The following is a 19,561-nucleotide window of genomic DNA, read 5'->3' on the forward strand; positions in this document are numbered from 1 at the left end:
TGGGGGCGCGGCTGGTGGGGCGAGCGCTGGGGGCGCGGCGGGGCACGGCGCTGCGGCCGCGGGTGGACTGGGGTGCCGGGGAGGCGCTGGTCTCGCGGCGCTTGCGCTCCAGGAACTCCTGCTGGTCAGCGGTCAGGCCGTTGGCGGCGGCGGGGGCGGGGGCGCTGAAGGAGGAGGGGGCCGGGGCGGAGGGACGGCTGGTGGGGCGGGCGCTGGGGGCGCGGCGGGGAACGGCGCTGCGGCCGCGGGTGGGGGCGGCGGAGGGGGACGCGCTGGACTCGCGGCGCTTGCGCTCCAGGAAAGCCTGCTGGTCGGCGGTGAGAGTGGCAGCCTGGACGCGCAGGCGCTGCTGCAGGTAGGGGGTGGGGGCAGGCGGCGGCGGAGCAGGTCAGTGGGTGGCGGCAGGGAGGCTCAGGGGGCTGCTTCGGCAATGGCTGGCGACAAAAAGAGCCGTGCAGACTGGCTGGGAGGCAGGGCTGGCACCCTGACGCAAGCAAGTGCAGGGCCCTGCTGCCGCCGCCTGCCATGCAAGGGAGACCAGGAGGGGCCTCCCCTCGCAGCTGCAGCGGCGCACCTGCTGACCACGGCTAGCGCGGGCGGAGCTGGGGCGGCCGACCGCGAAGGTGGCGCGGGAAGAGAGCTGGAGGGCCTGCATTCTGATGGGTGGGCTGGCGGGGTGACCAAACGAGGCGGGCAGGCTGTGGCACCTCGATGGCAGGCTCGCAGGGAATGAACTAATGCGCAGAATGAGGCGATGATGCTGGGGCCGGCTTTTGTGGCCATCGCATGTGTGGGTGTTTCACCCACACGCCACGCCCAGCACGGGCCGCCCCAGCAAGTGGCGGAGGGCGCAGAAGACGTTGCGGTCCTCACTACCACAACAGATGGGATGGAATGGCTGCCCACAACGTGATTCAACTTGCGTGCCTCGCTCAGCATTGCCTCCCGCTCTGCTGCAGCACCTCTGCCGCCGCCACCGCCACCCATGCCACCAGGCCTGGCTGCTGGCTTGCAGCAGGCCAGTTACATGCCACAAGCTGCAATGCGGCGGCACCATGGATCCCCAGGCCATTGCACCGGACAATTTGCCTGCCGCCTACTTGCGGCGCCACACCATCGCGTGCGACACTCCCCACTGGAACTTGCGCCGGTGCTCCCGGATCACAAACGGCACCTCCCTCTCCTCCACCAGCGAAAAGTGGTCTGCGGCAGGCCAGCGCGGAGCGAGTGGGGCGCAGGGTAAGCTACACAGGCTGGGGGTAGGTCCCTATGTGAGCAAGCGGCTGGGCGCCGGCCAGCCAGGGGCCGAGGCGAGCGGTGCCTGCACCCCAGCAGTTCCAGCAGTAGCAGCAGTTGTGCAGGCCTCGCGCACCTCCCACCAGCTGCTTGAGTGAATCGGCCGTCCACACCGCTTTGCCCTCCTGCACAGCCAGCAGCGGCAGGACGGCACTGGCGACATCAGCCGGCATGCTTCGCGCAACTTGGCGGTGTGAGCTCCTGGCAGCATGCATGCTGAGCAGGCATGGGGGCGTTAGGTGATGTCGTCACCAGTCAAGTACGCATCCCCAACCAAGCGTGGCAGCGCATGCAGCCAGCTGGCAGCAGGCAGCACAGGGCAGCAGGCGCGCCTGGTCCTTGAATCCTCCCAGCCACTTTTCCCGCGCCGTCCAGGCCGGCAGCCAGCTGTAGGGGCTCACCAGCACCAGCACCTGCAGCCAGGCGGGGACCAGAGTGTGCGGGAATGTTGGGGCCAGGGCGCGGGGCGCCTGCGCTGTGTAGGCATGGCTGTGCAGCACGGGGCTGACACATGCAGCCTGCGCTGCACTCCACGCGCCTTACCCCGCCAGGCTTGATGAGGGAGGGCAGGCGGGCCAGGAAGGTGGTGGGCTCAGGTAGCCGGCACAGCAGGTTTGCGGCAAGCACTGCAGGTTGTAAGAGTTGGGGGCGGCGGGAGATGCAGAGGGGTGGGAGCCTCGGCTGGGCCAGCAGCTGCTCCCTTTCAGTCCAAGGAAGGCAGGCAGAGCAAGGCAGGCCGGCTGTCACACCTGCATCTACTGGGCCCAGCTGCGCCGGCAGGCTGCACGCGTCGCCCTACATGGGCAGCACAGGGAGGCCAGCACCGGGTCAGCACGCTTAGTAAGGAAGCGAAATGGCGGCCCGGCTGGGGCGGTGGCACTAGGCCCCATACCGTCCCGCCCAATCTGCCCATTGCCATCAACATGCGGCACATCATCTTCACATGCAACAATACACCACCACCACCCATGCGCGCGCGTGCGCGCGCGCGCGCACACACACACACAGCCGCCGCCACCCTCCAACACAGCGCGCGCCTTGCCTGCTGGAAGCGCACGCGCGAGCGGTCCACGTCTTCGGGCACCGCCGCCACACGCTCTGCAGTCAGCTCCCCCTCCTCTGCCGCCGTGTACCGCATCCACCCCCGCTCCTTCATCGTCTGCGCGGCCCCAGCCACAGCGTGGCAGGTCGGCGGGAGCGAGCAGGACGGGGAGGGAATGCCGAGGAGCAGCAACAGGCCAAACAGGGCCGCAACACGGCTTGCTGCCGCTGCGCCCCGGCTGCCCCAGCCTGGGCGCCTGCTCCCCGCTACTGGCACTACAGCACTGGTGCTGCCGCCCTCCCTGGTGCACCCACAGCTCACGTTGGCTGCGTCCACAAAGTGCTGGGAGAAGTCGATTCCCAGCACGTGCGGGAAGGCGCGGGCGAGGGCAAAGGAGGCGCCGCCCACGGCGCAGCCGACGTCCAGCGCCGTCGCCTCGCCGGCCTCGCCTGCTGGCGGGCGGGCAGCTTGGCAGCATGGGGCGCGGGCGAGGACATGCATGGGTAGCCCTGTGCGGCATGCATATGGTCCACCACCCTCCGGCAGGGTGGGCCCAAGATGGGCCAGGCATGGGCCAGGCATGCGAGCAGCCAAGGCAGCACATGCTCCCTCTGCGCGCTGCTCACCGGTAAAGTCCCGCAGCGAGGGGCAGTGCCGCTCGCACAGCAGCGCCAGCTCTTCCGTGAACCGCAGCGCATCCTGCAGCCAACTCCCCGGGGCTGGGTGGGCATGTGCACGTGTGCAGGGCACAGCGGGAGCCTGGCACGCATGGCGGCGGCGGGCCCCTGCCGCTCGCCAGCACGCCGCCGCTCCCGGCACCCAGCACCCGCCTTGGGTCCCACATTGTAGGGCATGACCTCGTCTGGCTGGCCAAAGTGGAATTGCAGGTACTCCTCCACGGCCTTGCGCGTTTCGTAGGCGCCCGCGCCGCCTCCTGCCGACGAGGTCGTGCTGCGGGTGGCGTCTACTGCTGCCGCCGCCATGCCGCCGCGCCGCCGCTGCAAGCGCCGCTGCAAGCGCCGCCACAGGGCGGGTGCCAGACTGGCGGCCGTGGCGCCTGCCAGCATCAGCAGCATCTTCTGCCGCAGCGGGCTGTCGGAGGACGCCATCTGGAGCGCGAGCGGCCTGGTGCTGGGCACAGAACCACGCTGCAGGGGCGTCAATAGCATGTAAGATGTGCGGCAAACGCGATCGATTCGGGCTCAGCTGCTGCATTGCCCGGCTGGGGCTGGTCAGCCGTTGCCGCTCTCCGGAAGAAACTCGAGGTTGCCTGGCCAATTGCGCCCAATTGGCCTCCCCAGGGCGCACTCACTGCTGTTAGCGCGCACCTCCAAGCACCTGAAACCAATGCAGGAGACGATGGAGGGTTCCGCACCTCGAGTGCGCTCCCAGAGCATCGGCAGCATGTCGCAGCTGCTGTTGGCGGGATGGGCGATGCTTGCCGACTCCTGCCCGGACTGCGGGGTGCGATGAGGCCTGCCTGGTTTGCCACTCCACTGCACCTGATCGGTTCTCAAGGTGCCGTTTTTGTGTCAGCGAGAGCAGAAGGTCGGCACTGTGCACACAGTCAACTCGACGCCTGCCGGCCCTGCCCGCCGCCCTCCCACAGGTGCCGCTCATGCGCCACCCCGCCGGGTCGCCTCTGCTGTGCGTCAACTGCGGCCGGGAGACCACCACCGAGGCGTCCGCAGCGCAGGCGGCGCCAGCCCCAGCACCTGAGCCAGCCGAACCAGAGGATGCGCCACGAGCAGTAGCGGCACTGGCGCTGCCGCAGGCCAATGGGGTTGGCCACAGCGGCAGCTGCAGCGATGAGGAGGAGGGCGAGGAGGCGGGGCTCCTTCCTGCTCCGCCGCCGCTACGCACCCGCCTGTATGCCGCCCTGGCAGCAGCGCAGCCTGCAGACGACAGCATCGGCACCAGCGGCGCGCCCCTCGCCGACTCGCTGCGTCAGGCCGCGCCCGCAGGCGCGGCAAGGCCGCCTGCGGCCGGGCCGCAGGCTGGACGGCAGCAGGGCCGCGATGCCAGCAAGGAGATAGCTGAGCTGATGCTGGATGGGTGGGCCATGTTGGCAGACCACTGCCCCATGTGAGGCGCCGAGCATGGGAGTGGTGCCGGGCTGCAGCTGTCTCCGACCCCACCCTTGCTGCTCTCGCTGCCGTGTTTGATACCTGGCTCGCTACTGACGCCTGGCCTCCCCTGCATATGCGTTGCCTGCGCCGGTGCGCAGAGGCCAGGCTGCGTGTCCGCGCTCTTTTACAAGCAGCAGTCAGACGCGTGTGCCCGCCTGCCTCCCACCTGCCCGTGCAGCTGCCTGAACCCGCTGCTGCGCTCGAGGGACCGCCGTGTCTACTGCGCCGGCTGCCAGCTGTATGTGGTGCGGGAGGGCGAGGAGCAGCTCGGCGGGGAGGCACCGCAGCAGCAGCAGCAGCAGGAGGGCCAAGGGGCGCCAACGCCCGCCGCGGAGGCAGAGCAGGCAGCTGCCCAAGCCGCCCAAGGCGGGCTTGTGCGAGACATGCAAGCTGCAGCATTCCATGCACCAGCCTCTGGGACGGCGCAGCTCCAGCTGAGTGGCGTCCCTGCCCTGCAGCAGCACTTGCCTGCCGTGGACGCTGCAGCAACGGCGGTGGCGGCACGCCTGGCGGCAGCGGCAGCAGACCTCGCATCGGTGGCGCCCACGGCGGCGCTCAGGCTGTTGGCAGAGGTGCAGCAGTGTGCCGCAGCGCTGCAAGCGCTGGCCGACTGCCGTCGTAGCATGGCGGGAGGGCCTTGAGTCCTTGGTACAGAGAAAGTCGTCGTACCCCTGCTCTGCCAGGTAGGCGCGCCACGCCGCCTGGTGGGCCTGCAGTCTGGACAGCTTCGATGCACGGGAGCTGCCGATCACGCTCTTCTCTTCATTCAACGGCTCGCTGCCACATTCTGTGGATCAGCAGCCTTCGCCAGGGCGTCAGTTTCGTCTTTGACCCACTTTCCTCCTCCCCAACTCGCCCGTCTGTGTCCTCGCAGTGCCTTTCCGGCAGCTTGTCGAGCTTTGGCAATCGTGCGATCGCTCCGGCGTGTAACAGCGAGCATGGTTGGGGATGGGCGGCACATGTGAACCCAGAGCGTGCTGGTGCCTCGCATTTTGTAACCGCAGCAGGTTTGTGATCGCGGCGTTTGCGACGCGTGTCGGGCGCTCGCGATCATCTCGCCCGCCGAGCCAGACCTCGATGGGGCCCCTGCCCACTGGCCATCTGGCCGGCAGTCCTGTCCTGACTGCCGACCCTTGAACGCAGGGCTTTCACTGAATCCCGCCTTGTGGCGACATGCTGCGCAAGCTCTCCTCGGCGCTCAGCCTAGAGAGACCTGTCAGCCCCCGTATACACCCCGCCGCGGCCGTGCCACCAGCCGACGGCGGCGAGGCGGCGGCGGCAGCCGAGGCGGCGGCGGCAGAAGCGGCAGCAGCAGAGGAGGCTGATGGATTAGAGGCGCCCAGCCTGCGGGCAGAGAGCCTGCGTGCCACCTATGGTTATCAGCCCACCGTTAGCGTGGTGGTGCAGCAAGAGGCGTCAGAGGGTGGCATGCCCGACAGCCGGGCGACGCACCCTGCACCAGGCGAGGCAGAGCACACAGCAGCAGCAGCAGAGCAGGGACAGCCTCCGCCCTTGCCCCCGCCGCCGGTGCGCGTGCCGGTGGTGGCGTTGACGGTTGCTGCCGGCGACGTGGCGGCGGCAGCGGCGGCGGCGCCAGCAGGTGGCAGGCAGCAGGCTGCAGCAGACGGCGGCACGCCCATCGCTGCCTACAAGCGGCGGGGGCAACGCATCTCTTTTGCGGATGTGCCCAGCATCTCGCCGCCGCCGCCGCCACCGGCAGCAGCAGCAGGGCCCGCCAAGCCGGCACCGCTGCAGCCCACGGGTCCGCCCAGCCATGCAGGCCCGCGCAAGTCTCTGACCCGCACCAGCCTGCTGGGTGGGTGTGCAGCCCTGGCCTCTTTGCTGCCGCCGGCTTGCCTGTGCCCCTGCCTGCATGCCGGGCCGGGCTTGCCACTCGTTGGCCCCAGGCACCCCAGCAGCTGCGCTGGTGCCGGCACTAAGTGAACGCGCCGCCGACTTGCGCCGCGCCCCTTTCTGCAGCCATTCCGATGTACCCTGTCGCGCGCCTGAGCCGGCACGACAGCGAGGGCACAGGGGACGATCGCAAGAGCTCGGGTGCGTGCTGCGGCCCGCTGCTTGCGGTATGCGTGGCGCCATCGGGCGCAGGCGCAGGCGGTGCAGCCTGGCAGCATGCCCAAGCTCCTGCTCTGTCTGTGTGCCCCCCCGCTGTGTGCCCCGCCATTCTGTCCCGTCTCCCGCAGCGACTGCAATTTCGCGCCCGCCCCCGCCTGCCCGCAGTGTTTGACTTGCTGGACCGCAAGGGAGGCAAGCCGCAGGCGCGTTGGAGGGCGGGCCTCAACGCCTTCCTGCAGTCGGGGGCGTGCCTGGCCTCCTCCCTCCTGCTCACCATCATGGTGCGGCATGCAGCCTCCGCAGCAGCACTGCGCAGCGCTCAGTGCTTCCACCGCACCCTCCGCCTGCCTGCATGCATGCATGCTGCGGCTGCTGCGGCACCCTCCACCTGCCTGCTGCTGCTGCTGCTGGCTGCTGCCGGCTGCCGGGCTCCCGCCCGCACGCACGCACCACGCCTGCCGCTGCCACCACTTCACCGCTGCTTCCCTGCCCACCTGCCTGCCCACGGTACAGATCCTGTACAGCGACTCCCTGCGCCAGGCCTGCACCCCCAAGTCTGCCGACCCTTACTTCCTGGCCTTCACCATCTTCGTGCTGGTGGCCTTCTGCCTGGAGGCGGCCGCCTCCTGCCTGGCCAACCCGCACTACGCCAAGAGGTGGGGCGGCAGCGGCAGGATGGCTGGTGTTTGCTGGGCTGTGTCTGTGTTGTGTGTGTGATTAGTTACGTGTGTGTGAGTGGTAATGCCGATTTCATCACGTTTAGGCAGGGTTTCGGCATCAGCAGCAGCCTCGGGCAGTCAGTTTCCCCGCCCCTCCCCTCCACCTCACCTGCCCTTCGCATATGCCTGCCCCCGCAGCTTCTACTTTGTGGTGGACGTGGTGAGCAGCGCGTCGATCCTGCTGGACATACCCGCCATCATGGACCCGGTCATCAACAGCGTGAGTGCGGTACAGTACTGCATGGTGTACCGCCCGGTCGGTGTGCCGCTTTGGAATACACAGCCGCCTCGAGCCTGGACCGGCCTGTGGCACAGCTGCTCCCCCAGCGCGCCTGCGCTGTTGCCGAGCGGCTCCCGCCGCCGCCCTTCCCTCCTCCCCTGCCGCGCAGGCCAACGACGGCAACGGCGACATGCAGCAGCGCGGGGGCCTGGAGAATGCGGCGCAGATCACGGCGGCCTCGACGCGGGCGGCGCGCCTGGCGCAAGTGACCAAGTGGCTGCGCCTGTTCCGCATCATGCGCCTCTGGGCCTTCTACTTCAAGCACAAGTGGGCGCTTGGGGCGGGGCCCGCAGGCATCGCAGTGGGCAGCTTGGCGGGGATGCAGATCAGATTCCAGCCGTGGCGCCTAGCTGCACCTCGCGGCGCTCTGTGAATGCTTGTGCGGGTCGGCCGCCCCTGCTGCCGCTGCCCTCCCTCCGCTGCCGACCCTGCTCTGTCTGTTTTGCTGCCTGCCCTGTGCCGTCTGCCCCCAGGCAGTACATCATCGACCGCCGCACTTTCTTCGAGGCTGAGCTGGAGGCCAGCAGCCAGAGCCGGGTGGGCGAGAAGCTGACGGAGCTCACCATCCGCAAGGTGAATAGACAATTTGGGGACTGAGAGACTGTCCATCGCTGGCGAACGCTGGCAGCGTGTCGGGGTGGGCTGGGAGGCAGCGGGGCCGCTGCGACCCGCAGCTCGCAGCCCGCAGCGCGCAGGCGCAAGCTCTCTCAACCAAGTCGCCCCATGCAAGATGATCTGACAGGTACTGTATGCGTGCCCCTCCCTCAAAACCCGTGCAGGTCGTCATCATGGTCCTAATCGTCATGTTTGCAATGCCCGTGTTTGATGTGTCGGGTGAGGCAGGCGGCCAGCGGGGGCTGGCTCGGGGAGGCGCCAGCGATGGAGGGAGATGCCAGCTTGGGAGGCACCAGGCGGGGCAGCCAATTACTGCCGCCCCGCCCAGGCCTTCCGCTGGCGCTGGTGCTGCCCCCTGGCCCACCGCGTCGCCAGCTGGCGTCTGGGGAGCGCGCCACGCAGCCGGCGTGTAATTGCATGCCCCCCACGCCGCGGCTGCAGTCGGGTACTACGGAGGGCCGCCCATGCTGGACAATGGTGGCCTCTCCATGCTGCACGTCTCCTATGGCGCGCTGGGCAACAGCAGCGCCTTCCAGGCCTCGCTTGAGGTGCGGGCGGGGCAGGCTGCAGCAGCCAGGGTGGCCGCGCCTGGTGGCGCAGCCGAGCCCCCGTTGGGACGTCCCTGCTGCCAGCTGATGCCCGCTGCTGCCGCCCCGTGTGCCGCTCCTGCTGTACTGCTCCTGATGTACCGTTCATGTTGTACCGCCTGCAGGTGTACATCGAGGAGACGCCGTACCGCCTGGGCCGAGGCCACACCGGCCAGATGACTGACCTGGTTGTGTTCAACAACACATTTGTCAGCGTGCCGGGTGGGTTGCCCGTGTGATGGGTGCGGCGCCAGCACCGCGTGTGGTGGAGCGGCGGTGGCGGTGGCAGCACAGGGGCAGGAGCAGGGTGGAGACGTGTGTGAGCGCCAGTGGGCGACGACGGCGGGGTTCGGCTTGGGTGGGGCAGGCGCCGCCTGACCCCGCCGTGCCTGTGCGCATGCAGGCGGGGTAGAGGGGCTGCGCACGACTGAGTTTGCCAACTACACCATGCAGGTGCCTTGCTGCCACTCTTGCTTCCTTCTTTCTTTCATCTTTCCACCTGCGCCTGCCTTGCTGCTTGCCATCGCCCTCCGTGCTGCATTGGGCCCAGCCCAGCACACGTCGCTCAGCAGCTGTGTGCCGGCCCTGGCCCGGCGGGCGCGCTGCAGAGCGGGTCGGGGTGCGCTGGCGGCGACGGCCCCTGCGACGTTTCCTTTGCCACATTCAACGTGCACTGGGACTCCCAGATACAGGTGGGCGCCGCGTGTTGGGGCGGATGGTGTGACGACGTACCTTGCCTGGTGTTGTTGTGCCGTGCAGTGCGGTGCCACGCTTGCTGCGGCTGAGGTGCCTGGCGATCGCATCTGCCACCTGGCGACCCGGCACACACCGCACACGCCACCACCGCCGCTGCCCCCTGTTGTTTTAAGGCAACACCCCCAAACCCGGTCCCCCTGCCCGCAGGGCCTGCTGGAGATTGGGCGCACCACCTTCATCATCATCATCTTGCTCATGGGGGCGGTGTGGTTCATCGCAGACACCGACAGGCTGGTGCTGCAGCCGCTGGAGCGCATGGTGGCGCTGGTGGGTGGGGTGGGGTGGGGGTGTGGGGGGTGCCCGCTGGGCTTCTGCTGGCCAGGGCTGCACAGTGCCTGGGGTGAGGGGCAGGGGCGCAGCAAGGGGTGGCGCTTGTGCATGCGGGAGAGCGGCAGCGCAGCGGTGCGGCCGCTACGCAAGGCGGCTCTGCCCACGGCCCCAGCTGGCCTTCCTCGAAACCGCGCCTGGTGCTACGCAATGTTCCCTCCGCGCCCCTGGCTGGTGCACATGCCCACGCAGCTGCCCGGCGCCACAGCTGCACCGGGCTCTCCTCACCCCTCCCTGCCGCGGATTGGCCGCTCCTCCCTTTGCAGGTGAAGGAGGTGTCTGAGAACCCTCTGGCCAAGGTGTCGCAGCTGGCGGGCGGCCGCAACGGTGCCTGCCCCGCCAAGGGCGGCGTCTCCGCCGCTGCCAGCATCAGCAGCAAGCAGGACAAGGCACTGGAGACGCAAGTCCTGGAGAGTTCCATCCAGAAGATCTGCTCCCTGCTGTCGGTGCGTGGCGGGCGCAGCAGCGGGGCGGCCGGGGGGGCGAGGCACGGGTGGCCAGTGGCGCAGGGCGGGGTGGCAGGGGCGCGGCTGGGCAGCGGCGGCCGGGCGTGGCAGGGGTTGGCCGAGGCGTGTCCCACCGCTCCCCTGGCTCCCCTCGCCACCCCGCTCTCGCTCCCTCACCACGCGCCTGTGCTTACCTGTGCCTTTCCCTTTACCCCCATGAACATTACCTTGCCTGCATGGCCCTACCTGCAACCCACCCTGCTCGTGCCTGCGCTCCTCGCCCCGCAGGTGGGCTTTGGGGAGGCGGGCGCCGAGGTGATTGCCGACAACATCAGGAGCGGCGGCGACCTGAACCCCATGGTCCCGGGCCGCAAGGTGGCCGCCATCTTTGGATTCTGCGACATCCGATCCTTCACAGGTGGGCCGCCGGCGTGGGCGGCGGCTTGGTGCAGGGCGTGGGCGAATGGGCGGGGCGCGGGTGGAGCGGCGAGGTCCGGCGTGCGGCCCTCCAGCCCGCCCCGTTCGGGCCACCGATCGGGTGCCCACGCGCCGCCTCCCCACCAACAAGGCCTGCAAGCCCTGGCCCACCCTGCCGCCGCCACCCCGCCCCGCCTGCAGACGCCACCGAGGTGCTGCAGGAGGACGTGATGGAGTTTGTGAACAGCATCGCACAGATCGTGCACCACGAGGTGGGCCGCCGGGGGTGGCGGCACACGTCTTTTCGTGTTTTTCTTGCACTGAGGGCGGAACCTGCAGCCCTGCCAGTGCTGCACCACACCTGGCCACCCTCTGCCATGCACCCCCCGCATGCGCTGCCCCACCGTCGCCTCCACACATGCCCCGTCCTTCCTTCCACGCACCTCCCATCGCCCCCGCAGGTGTCGCTGCACGGCGGCGCCGCCAACAAGAACATCGGCGACGCCTTCCTGCTGGTGTGGAAGCTGCCGGGCAGCCGGCGGGAAGCCGGGCGGTCCAGCCTGTCCCGCACGCGGTCCCAGGGCAGCGGCATCTCACGCATGTCCCGCGCCAGCTCGTGTGAGGCCGCCCGCCCGGGAGTTGTGTGGCGGCGCCATGTGTGGAAGGGTTGCCTCTGTGTGTGTGTAGCAGCGCTGTGTGAGGAGGGTTGCAGCTGCGGCAGCCACCCGCCCTTCACGCCGCCCTCTCACCACCGCCCACATCCATACACCGCGTATACCCCCCACACCCCCACATTCCAACCTGCAGCCCGCATCTCTATGCTCATGGGCTGCGACCGCGAGCCGGAGCGCAAGGAGGAGGCAGCCAACATCGCAGACCAGGCCCTGGCATCCTTCATCATCATACAGGCAAGCGGCGGTACTGCAGTCCCCCCGGTAGTACCCTCGGGGTGGAGGGCCCGCTAGCCGCGTGGCATGGACGCAGGCCCACACAACCGGGCACATGGCGGCATGCAATGCCGAACAGGTTGTGTGGCACTGCGAGCCCGGTGTGGCCTTGGCAGCAGCAGGGGCAGTGTGGCGCCGGCGGCAGTGCGGGCGCTGCTGCTGCTTTCTGAGCGCTGCGTGCCTGCGTCCCTGCCGTGCAGGCCGCCCTCAAGCGCAGCGCAAAGCTCAAGGAGTTCTGCAGCAGGTGGGGAGGGAGGGCTGGTGGCGGGGGTGCTGGGAGGGCAGGGCAGGCCTCGGCGAGAGGAGCAGGAGGGCCAGAGGGTGCCGGTGAGGAGGGTACATGGAGGAGGTGAGTGGGAGGGTATGGCCAGGATTGCCAGCCTGCCACCTCATATTTCCTTCTTCCCGGCCCGCAGGGAGGACCTGAGCCGCCGCCTGCCTGGCTACCAGGTCAACATGGGCTTCGGGCTGCACGTGGGTGAGCGAGGGAGGGGCCCAGATGGACAGCGCCAGCTGGCCGCCTGGCTGCACCAGACCCAGGCCGGCGCGCCCGCCGCAGCCGCCCTCCGCGGCCGCCTTCCGCAACTGCACTCCCGCCACCCTCCCTCCCTACCTACCTACCTACCTACCTACCTACCTACACACTCTCTCCACACTCTCTCCACACTCTACACGCACACTCTCACACTCCTCTCTCTCTCACGCACACACTCGCAATCGCAGGCTGGGCCATCGAGGGCGCCATCGGCTCCGAGCACAAGATCGACGCCTCCTACCTGTCGCCCCACGTCAACATGGCGTCCCGCCTGGAGGCCGCCACCAAGCAGTACGGCGCATCCATCCTGCTGTCAGACGACTTTGTGCGCATGCTGTCGCCGGGGGTCAGGTGCGCGGCTGGCTGGGGGGGCCTGTGGATGGGTGGGGCCGCTGTGGATGGGTGGTGGGCTGTGGACGGGTGGTATGTGGCGGGGAGGCTTAGCGAGGGCCCGTTCGCTTGCGTGTGCATGCCGTCGTCGGGGGTCGGGTGGGCGTGCTGTCGCCGGGGGCCCAGGCAGGGCAGCGGGCAGGGTGTGTGTTGTGGGGTAGGGAGAGGGCTGGAGGCGCTTCAGCGCATGTGGCCGCTGCGGCGCCACTGGCTGGCTGTGGCTGCGTTGGTGGCAGGCAGGGGCAGCCGCCAGGCGTGCAGCACTCCAGCCGAGTATCCGTTTTCGTTTCAGCCGGCACGCGCCGACAGTGCCGCTGATGGGATACCGCCTGCCCGTACCGCCTCCCCGTGCCGCAGGGCGCTGGTGCGCCAGGTGGACTGCGTCACCGTCAAGGGCTCCACCAAGCCCGTGGGCCTCTTCACCTACGACGTTGACCTGGGCGGCCTACAGGGCCTGCGCCTCAGCCAGCAGAAGTCGGTGGGTGGGCCTCCTCTCCTTTCTTCAGTGGTGGGGGGGGGCTGGGGGGGATGGGGGCGCCAACCATGGCTGGGCGGGGGGAACCTGGCGGGCTGTGGGGGCTGCAATGCAGCCAGCAGAAGTCGGTGGGCGGGCTGGCGGGGCGGTTGGATCTGGGTTGCGGCTGGAGGAAGGCGGCAGCTGCAGCCGCTGAGCCCCGCCAGCCTACCATGCAAGCCTGTCCACCCACCCACCCTGCAGCTGATGCGCCTTGCCTCCGCGACCTCCTCGGTGGCGGAAGACGCGGCGGCGGGCGCGGCGGCAGCGGCCGCAGCGGCCGTGGCGGCCGACAAGGCGGCGGTGCTGGCCGCGACGGCGGCGGCGGCGGGCAGTACGGCCAGCAGTACACGGCCAGAGCGGTACGAAACCTTCTCCTGTCGCAAGTACAGCGACGAGTTTGCAGCTGGGGCTGGGAGCCTGTTCCCCCTCGCCTGCTGCCATCCTCCACACCTGCCACCTGCTGCCGCCGAGGCCAGCGGCCCCAGCCGCCGCCTCCAGCCCTCCCGCACGCACGCATGCACCAGAGCACGCCTCGCCTCACCACATCACCTCACCGCCGCCGCCCCTGCAGAGCACCCCGACATTGTGATGTCCCGGGGCGCAGACGCCGACTTTCTGGCCAAGTTTGGGGCAGGTGGGGGGTGGCCTGGCTGCTGGGCATACGTGCTTTTTCACAAACAGCTGTTGGCGTGGTTGTGGCTGTGGTGGTGGTGGTGATGGTGGTGGTGGCGGCGGTGGCGGTGGCGGAAATCGTGCTGTGTGAGCGGGTCGATGACCTGGCGCCAACCCTTGCCCTGTCCCTGCCACCCCCACCTGCCCCGGTAGGCTTCGAGGCGTACCGCTCCGGCGACTGGGCCGCCGCCCGAGGCGTGTTCATGGAGACGCTGACCATGCGGCAGGACAGAGCGGGGGTTCCCATCCAGGACGGCCCCAGCGCCACGCTGCTGCGGTGAGGGAGCAGGAGGCTGACCCGTCTGCTGCCGCTGCCACTGCTGGGGCCGCAGGTGTTGCTGCTGCCGCTCTGGTGCTCCAGGCTGCTGAGTTAGCTGCTGCTGCTGCTGCACGCCCCACACTCTGCATCCTGTGCTTCCGTGCCGCATGCTGCCTCCCAACGGCCTTGGGCCCTGCCTGCCCCCACTCTGCCAAGCGCAGGGTGATGGCGGGACACGACTTCCGGGCGCCCGTCAGCTGGGCCGGCTTCCGGGAGCTGACGGAGAAGTAGGGCGGTACCGACTGGACCACGCGGACCGCTGTGGGCTGGCCCGTGGGCAGCGCTGAGGTGCCGTGGCCTCTGGCTCACAGGGCGACACCTCCCCTGGCCAAGCTGGCAGCTTCCCCTGGAGTCCAAGCGATGTCCAGTGTCCCCCAGTCACTCCCACTTCCATAGCCGCCACGCAGTTTGCTTGGCGCCGCAGCGCTTTGGATGATCTGTTTGCGGCGCCATCGCTGTTGTCTTCTTTTGCATTCTTCTTTGAACGCACTCATCAACCAGCGCCAGGCATCTCATTAATGGGTGGCCCGTGCTGCCCTTTTTTCTCCTCGTACTGCCTTTGTAAGCCTCCTCAATAAGTGGAGCGGCTGCCACCACTGCCGCCACCACGACACGGGTGGCACCTGTGGCTGCCGAGCACCTCGCTCTTTCCGCCCGCCCCACCGGCGATCATGCTGCTCACGACCTGAACAGGTAACTTGTTGCAGGGCAGCGTATGATACAGGAATGTGTGTGCGCGTTTGAATGATCGCTGTGGAGCGGCAGCGAGCAGGGAAAGCAGGCAATGGGGAGCAAGCAAGTAGGTAGGGGCAAGCAGGGGCAAAGAGGGGGTGCGCCGCCGCTTTTAGGCGCGTTCAGATGTGGGCCAAGAGAATCAAGGCAGCAGTGCAACAATTCAGCGAGTGCTGCCTGCCGGCGCTAGCTGCGGTCTCGGTCTTGTGGGAGTCTGCTGCTGCAGCGACGGCAGCAGCGCAGGGCGCGGGCCCTCCCTCACAGGCCCATGGCAATGATGATGTCCTGCACCGGCAGCGGCGGCAGCAACAGCATAGGTCTATACAGGGCGGGCTCGCTCCCAAGCCCCAGACCTATCTCTCGCTCCTCTCGCTGCCGTCTCCTGAGTGCTCCCTGTGTGAAAAGGCAGCCCCTGCAGCTCTCCCCGACCCGCCAGGACCCAGCCACCCCAGCCGCATGAGTTCCTCCCTCGCATCTCCCTCCTTTCCACCCCGCCCCACCCACCTGCGCCGGCAGGGTGAGGAAGTCGTGCAGCTCGCGCCCGATGCACATCAGCTTGGTGAGGAAGGCGGCGTCCAGGTACTCGCCTGCGGGGAGGAAAGGAGGCGGGGGGAAGAAAGAATGGAAGGCGCATCCGGGTACGCCGGCTGGGCCCCCGGCTGGGCTGCACTCGGGCATGTCGCTGGCAATAGAGCGGCAGCCCCCAATCCACACCCAAAGTGAGGTGCTAGTACTCTGGCTGCCTTTCTTCTCGATCGCTTGCTGGCTCACCTGCCGCGAAGGCCTCGCTGCCGCCCAGCTCCCGCCGGATGATCTGCAGCTCCTCCTCAATCACCTGCCGCACCAGGCCTGCACCCAAGGGCGAGGTAAGGTCGCACGAAGGGACGAGTTAGGATGGAAGGAGAGGGTGGGGATGCACAAATCCTCACACACAAGTATCTGGATGGTGGTGGTGCTGCAGCGGCAGCTGCGGCAGCGCTCACCTGGGGTGCACACCTTGCTGCCGTCAAGCGTAGCGCCGTAGCGCACCCACTGCCACACCTGCGGGCGTCGGCGGCAGCAGCGGGGCCAGCCGCGTTACTCAACATGGCGCGAGGGCTGAGCTTGGCCAAGCTCTTCTTGCCTGCTGGCCTGCTGGCGCGCTGGCCACAACAAGCTGGGCTTAGTAAGTCGGCGTCCGGCACGGCAGGGCCAGGCACCTGCGCGCGCGAGATCTCCGCGGTAGCTGCATCCTCCATGAGGTTGTACAGCGGTACGCATCCCGTACCGCCGATCCACGCCGCCATGTACCGGATGCACACGGCGATGTTGTTGCGCAGCGTGGCCTCGGTGCGGGGGCCCTCGGGCACCTGCTTGGAGCAGGGCAGGGGGCCGGAAATGAGCGTGTTGGCAGGCGAGGCGGGGTCGGGAAGGGGTGCTGGGCAGGGAGGGGCGAAGGACGGGCAGGGGAGGTGAGCGGGACAGGGAGGCTGCCGGGGGTCGGCGCCAGCAGCCATGCAGAACGAATTGTACAGCCGGCGAATTGCAAGCGCACCTGCAGCAGCGCCTCGGCATCCGGCTGCACGTCGTCGCGCTGCCGGCTGATCTGGTTGGGCGTCTTCATGTGCTCGTCAAACACCTGCAGGGTGGTGGTGGTGGTGTGTGTGTGTGTGTGCATGTGTGTGTGTATTTGTGTGTGTGTGGCGGGGGGTAAAAACGTTGGCGGCAGGATGCAGGGGGTCGTGCGAAAGGGGGTGGCGGCAGTGACTGGCAGCCGCAGGGACGGCAGCGGCTGCCAGCTGCCAGCTTTTTGCGTGTATTCGCAGCTGGAAGGGGTGCGTGCAGAGCACCCAGCCGCAGCCTGCACCGCCGCTGCGCAGCCAGCCTGCCCTCCCGCCTCCTCCCTCCCCACGCTGCCATGCCGTGCCAGCCTCGCCCCCCGGGGCCTCCCTCACCTCCTTTGCGATGGGGATGAGGGCGGGGTGTGCTACCCAGGTGCCGTCGTGCCCATCCTGCACCTCCCGCAGCTTGTCGGCCCGCACCTTGTCCATCACCGCCTGCAGGGCAGGGCAGCGGAGGGAGCGGCGCCATCAAGGGGTGGGCGGCGGCAGCGGGGCAAGGCACCGCGGCAAAGGCACCGAGGCAGGGCAGCTGGGGTGTGTTGCCGGGGCGAGGAGGATGGCAGCAGGGGCCAAGAGCCGCCGCCGCCGCCGCCATCAGCACCACACTCGCCCGGCACCCGCACAAAGACAGCACGCCCCACGCTACACCACACCACACCACACCACACCCCGCCCCAGATCTAACAAAACAAACAGCACCTGGTTGGCGGCTGCGTCGTTCTTGATGGGAATCATGGCGCTCATGCCGCCCATGGCGAAGCAGCCACGCCTGTGGCACGTCTTCACCACCAGCTGCGGCGGCGGGGGGCGGGGGTGTGGGAGGTTGTGCGTGTTTGGAGGGGGGCCGGCGCGGGTGGAGGCAGGCGGGCAGGGGCTCAGAGTGGGGCCAGGTGGCGACTAGAGCGGGGGAGGGAGAGAGCCAGGGCGGGCCTGAGGCGGCGGCGGCAGCCTCAGGAAACTCCACCACCGCCGCCACCGCCACCGCCGCCGCCACCACCCCCCCCACCACCACCACCACCACACACTGCACCCACACCACCACCACACAAGCACGCACCTGCGTGTATGCGCGCATGAAGGGCATCTCCATGGTCAGGTAGCTGCGGTCGGGCATGACACGTGTTGGGTCGCTGCAGGGGGTGGAGCGGCGGGGAGGTGGGGGGGGTGAGTAAGCGGCAGGGGGTGGTGGCACGGGAGGTGGGCAGGTGGAAAGGTGGGAAGATCGGCGACGGGGTCTCCAGCTGGGCCGGCAGGCAGCGGAGCAAGCCGTAGAAGGCATGCCCGCCACCGCCACCGCATGCCTGCGCATCGTCTTGATGAAGGAGAACATGTAGTCCCAGCGCCCGCAGTTGAGGCCTGCGGAAGGGGGGGGGCAGGTTGGGAAGCAGGGCAGCAGGCGTGCCTTGTGTGGAGAGGGTGGTGATCAGCGGGGACACCCATGCATCCATGCCGCGGGCAAGCCGCAGCGCTGGCTAGCCGCCCGCCTCGGCAGTGTGCACAGCGACTGCAGCCTCCCCAGCGGCGCCTGAGCACGGGCGCGGTGCAGCAGCAGCGCTGCAGCGGTAGCGGTACCGCAGCGGTACACCCACCCGCCATGTGGTCCCGCAGCTCGTAGATGAACTCGTCCATCTCAAAGGCGGCGGGCAGCGTCTCGATCAGGCAGGTGGCCTTGATGGTGCCTGCGGGCGGGGAGACGAGCGGGCACGGAGGGTGGTGGTGAGGGGAGGTGGGGAGCAAGGTCCGGGTGGTGGTGAGGAGAGGTGGAGAGCAAGACTGGGGAGGCGCGTCGCGAGCCACCGTCTACTGCTGCAGCCAGCCGCCACAGGCGGCACTTTCGGCGGCGGCCGCGGGCCTCAAGCCTGCTGCCGCCACCGTGGCCGGCACCGCCACCAGCATACGCCCCCGCTGCGGCCCGCCCTCACCGTTGGGGATGCCCAGCTCCCGCTGCGCCTCCACAAACACCTCGTTCCACAGCCGGCACTCCAGGTGGCTCTGCATCTTGGGCCTGCAGCGGCGGCGGCGCGGCAGCACGGCCTCTCACCCTGCCAGCAACAGCAAGCAGGCCAGGTGGCGCGGGCCAACGCTATCGCAGGCAGGCAAGCCTTGGGGGCCAGCCCGCCGCCATGCGCGCTCACAGGTAGAAGTAGGGGCCGTGGCCGGAGGCCAACAGCTGGCGGGCGTTGTGGTAGAAGTAGAGGGCAAAGTCGAAGAGGGCTCCCGGCACCGCCTCGCCGTCCACCAGCACGTGGTGCTCCCACAGGTGCCAGCCTCGAGGGCGCATGACCAGCGTGGCGCGCGGGCCCTGCCGGGTGGTGGTGTGGGTGGAGGGGAGGTGGGGTGGGGTGGGCGAGTGTAAGGGGTGGGGGTGGAGGGTAAAGGAGGAGCAGGGTGGAGGAGGGGGAGGGGCGTAGCGTCAGCGGATGGCGTTTGCAGGCGGGGCCAGGGCAGCGGCAGGCAGAGCAGGGAGGCGGGCTGGCGTGCAGGGGGCCTGCCAGCCGCCAGACGGCCATCACCCCGACCGCACCCCGGCAACCACACCCAACACCGATACCCACATCCACACCCACACGCTGGCAGCCAGCCTCGACCCACCTCCTTCAGCGCATACTTCTTGCCGCTGCGGGGGTCCTCGTAGCTCACGGTGCCGCGCACAGCATCGCGCAGGTTGATCTGCGCAGGGCGGCGCGGGGTGGGCGTGCAGGCGCAGGTGCGGGAAAGGGAGAGGCGCGTGGGCAGGAGAAGCTGGGTGCATGGGTTGGAGGCGGGCGCGCCAGGGGCATGGCAGCGCAGGGAGGGGAAGGGAGTGGCAGCCGCAGGCGCAGGCGCTGCCCCACACGAACGCCGATGCACCCGCCGCCATCCACCCACCCACACCGGAGAACACACCCACTGGGCCGGCGGCCCGCGGACCGGCACCGCCAACCCACACACACAGCTTGCACAGCGTGCACAGCGCAGCCCACCTGCCCCTCCACCATGTTGTCCCAGGTGGGGCAGTTGCTGTCCTCAAAGTCGGGCATGTACACATTGGCGCCGCTGCGGGGGGGAAGGTACAGGTTAAAGGTGAAGGCAAACGTGAAGCGCCGGGAGCAGCGGGACGTCAGGCGCGCCGCCCGGCACGCGGAGCAGCAGCTTCCTGCCCACGGGGACAGCCCCCCTTC

At 69.0% G+C, this 19,561-nt stretch overlaps 5 protein-coding genes across 5 annotated transcripts in view; 2 read left to right on the forward strand and 3 right to left on the reverse strand.

Moving 5' to 3' along the window:
- The window catches only part of CHLNCDRAFT_132866 (hypothetical protein), a gene marked incomplete at both ends in the record, with an annotated part of 3,893 nt that extends 3,238 nt beyond the window's left edge, over positions 1-655 (reverse strand). Inside the window, 2 exons of the mRNA XM_005851913.1 lie at positions 47-349; positions 575-655. Coding sequence (XP_005851975.1) covers positions 47-349; positions 575-655 — 384 coding nt within the window. The remainder of the gene's footprint in view (positions 1-46; positions 350-574) is intronic.
- A 441-nt stretch (positions 656-1,096) lies between these two features.
- On the reverse strand, positions 1,097-3,321 carry CHLNCDRAFT_18766 (hypothetical protein; the record flags this gene model as incomplete). The annotated part of the gene is made up of 8 exons (XM_005851914.1): positions 1,097-1,203; positions 1,373-1,411; positions 1,613-1,709; positions 1,840-1,922; positions 2,046-2,091; positions 2,315-2,455; positions 2,660-2,847; positions 3,165-3,321. The coding sequence occupies 8 exons, from the start codon at positions 3,319-3,321 to the stop codon at positions 1,097-1,099; spliced, it is 858 nt and encodes a 285-aa protein (XP_005851976.1).
- Positions 3,322-3,697: 376 nt separating this feature from the next.
- On the forward strand, positions 3,698-5,108 carry CHLNCDRAFT_132868 (expressed protein; the record flags this gene model as incomplete). Its single annotated transcript, XM_005851596.1, has 3 exons — positions 3,698-3,802; positions 3,948-4,423; positions 4,646-5,108. 3 exons carry the CDS (start codon positions 3,698-3,700, stop codon positions 5,106-5,108), a joined length of 1,044 nt encoding a protein of 347 aa, XP_005851658.1.
- Positions 5,109-5,640: 532 nt separating this feature from the next.
- Positions 5,641-14,298, forward strand: CHLNCDRAFT_132869 (hypothetical protein; the record flags this gene model as incomplete). Its single annotated transcript, XM_005851597.1, has 26 exons — positions 5,641-6,283; positions 6,448-6,522; positions 6,706-6,821; positions 7,054-7,196; positions 7,398-7,515; positions 7,649-7,806; positions 8,013-8,112; positions 8,319-8,373; positions 8,596-8,702; positions 8,867-8,963; positions 9,145-9,194; positions 9,350-9,433; positions 9,645-9,764; positions 10,091-10,270; positions 10,559-10,688; positions 10,889-10,959; positions 11,149-11,305; positions 11,495-11,625; positions 11,835-11,878; positions 12,051-12,112; positions 12,358-12,520; positions 12,917-13,037; positions 13,278-13,407; positions 13,648-13,710; positions 13,902-14,025; positions 14,229-14,298. 26 exons carry the CDS (start codon positions 5,641-5,643, stop codon positions 14,296-14,298), a joined length of 3,312 nt encoding a protein of 1,103 aa, XP_005851659.1.
- A 759-nt stretch (positions 14,299-15,057) lies between these two features.
- Positions 15,058-19,561, reverse strand: part of CHLNCDRAFT_49305 (hypothetical protein) — a gene marked incomplete at both ends in the record, with an annotated part of 5,732 nt that continues 1,228 nt past the window's right edge. Inside the window, 15 exons of the mRNA XM_005851915.1 lie at positions 15,058-15,084; positions 15,304-15,386; positions 15,571-15,648; positions 15,783-15,840; positions 15,999-16,148; positions 16,334-16,417; positions 16,734-16,835; positions 17,100-17,192; positions 17,458-17,530; positions 17,729-17,756; positions 17,990-18,079; positions 18,323-18,405; positions 18,536-18,702; positions 18,993-19,070; positions 19,364-19,436. Coding sequence (XP_005851977.1) covers positions 15,058-15,084; positions 15,304-15,386; positions 15,571-15,648; positions 15,783-15,840; positions 15,999-16,148; positions 16,334-16,417; positions 16,734-16,835; positions 17,100-17,192; positions 17,458-17,530; positions 17,729-17,756; positions 17,990-18,079; positions 18,323-18,405; positions 18,536-18,702; positions 18,993-19,070; positions 19,364-19,436 — 1,267 coding nt within the window. The remainder of the gene's footprint in view (positions 15,085-15,303; positions 15,387-15,570; positions 15,649-15,782; positions 15,841-15,998; positions 16,149-16,333; positions 16,418-16,733; positions 16,836-17,099; positions 17,193-17,457; positions 17,531-17,728; positions 17,757-17,989; positions 18,080-18,322; positions 18,406-18,535; positions 18,703-18,992; positions 19,071-19,363; positions 19,437-19,561) is intronic.

Source organism: Chlorella variabilis, assembly GCF_000147415.1.
Source record: "Chlorella variabilis unplaced genomic scaffold CHLNCscaffold_1, whole genome shotgun sequence".
NCBI lineage: Eukaryota > Viridiplantae > Chlorophyta > Trebouxiophyceae > Chlorellales > Chlorellaceae > Chlorella > Chlorella variabilis.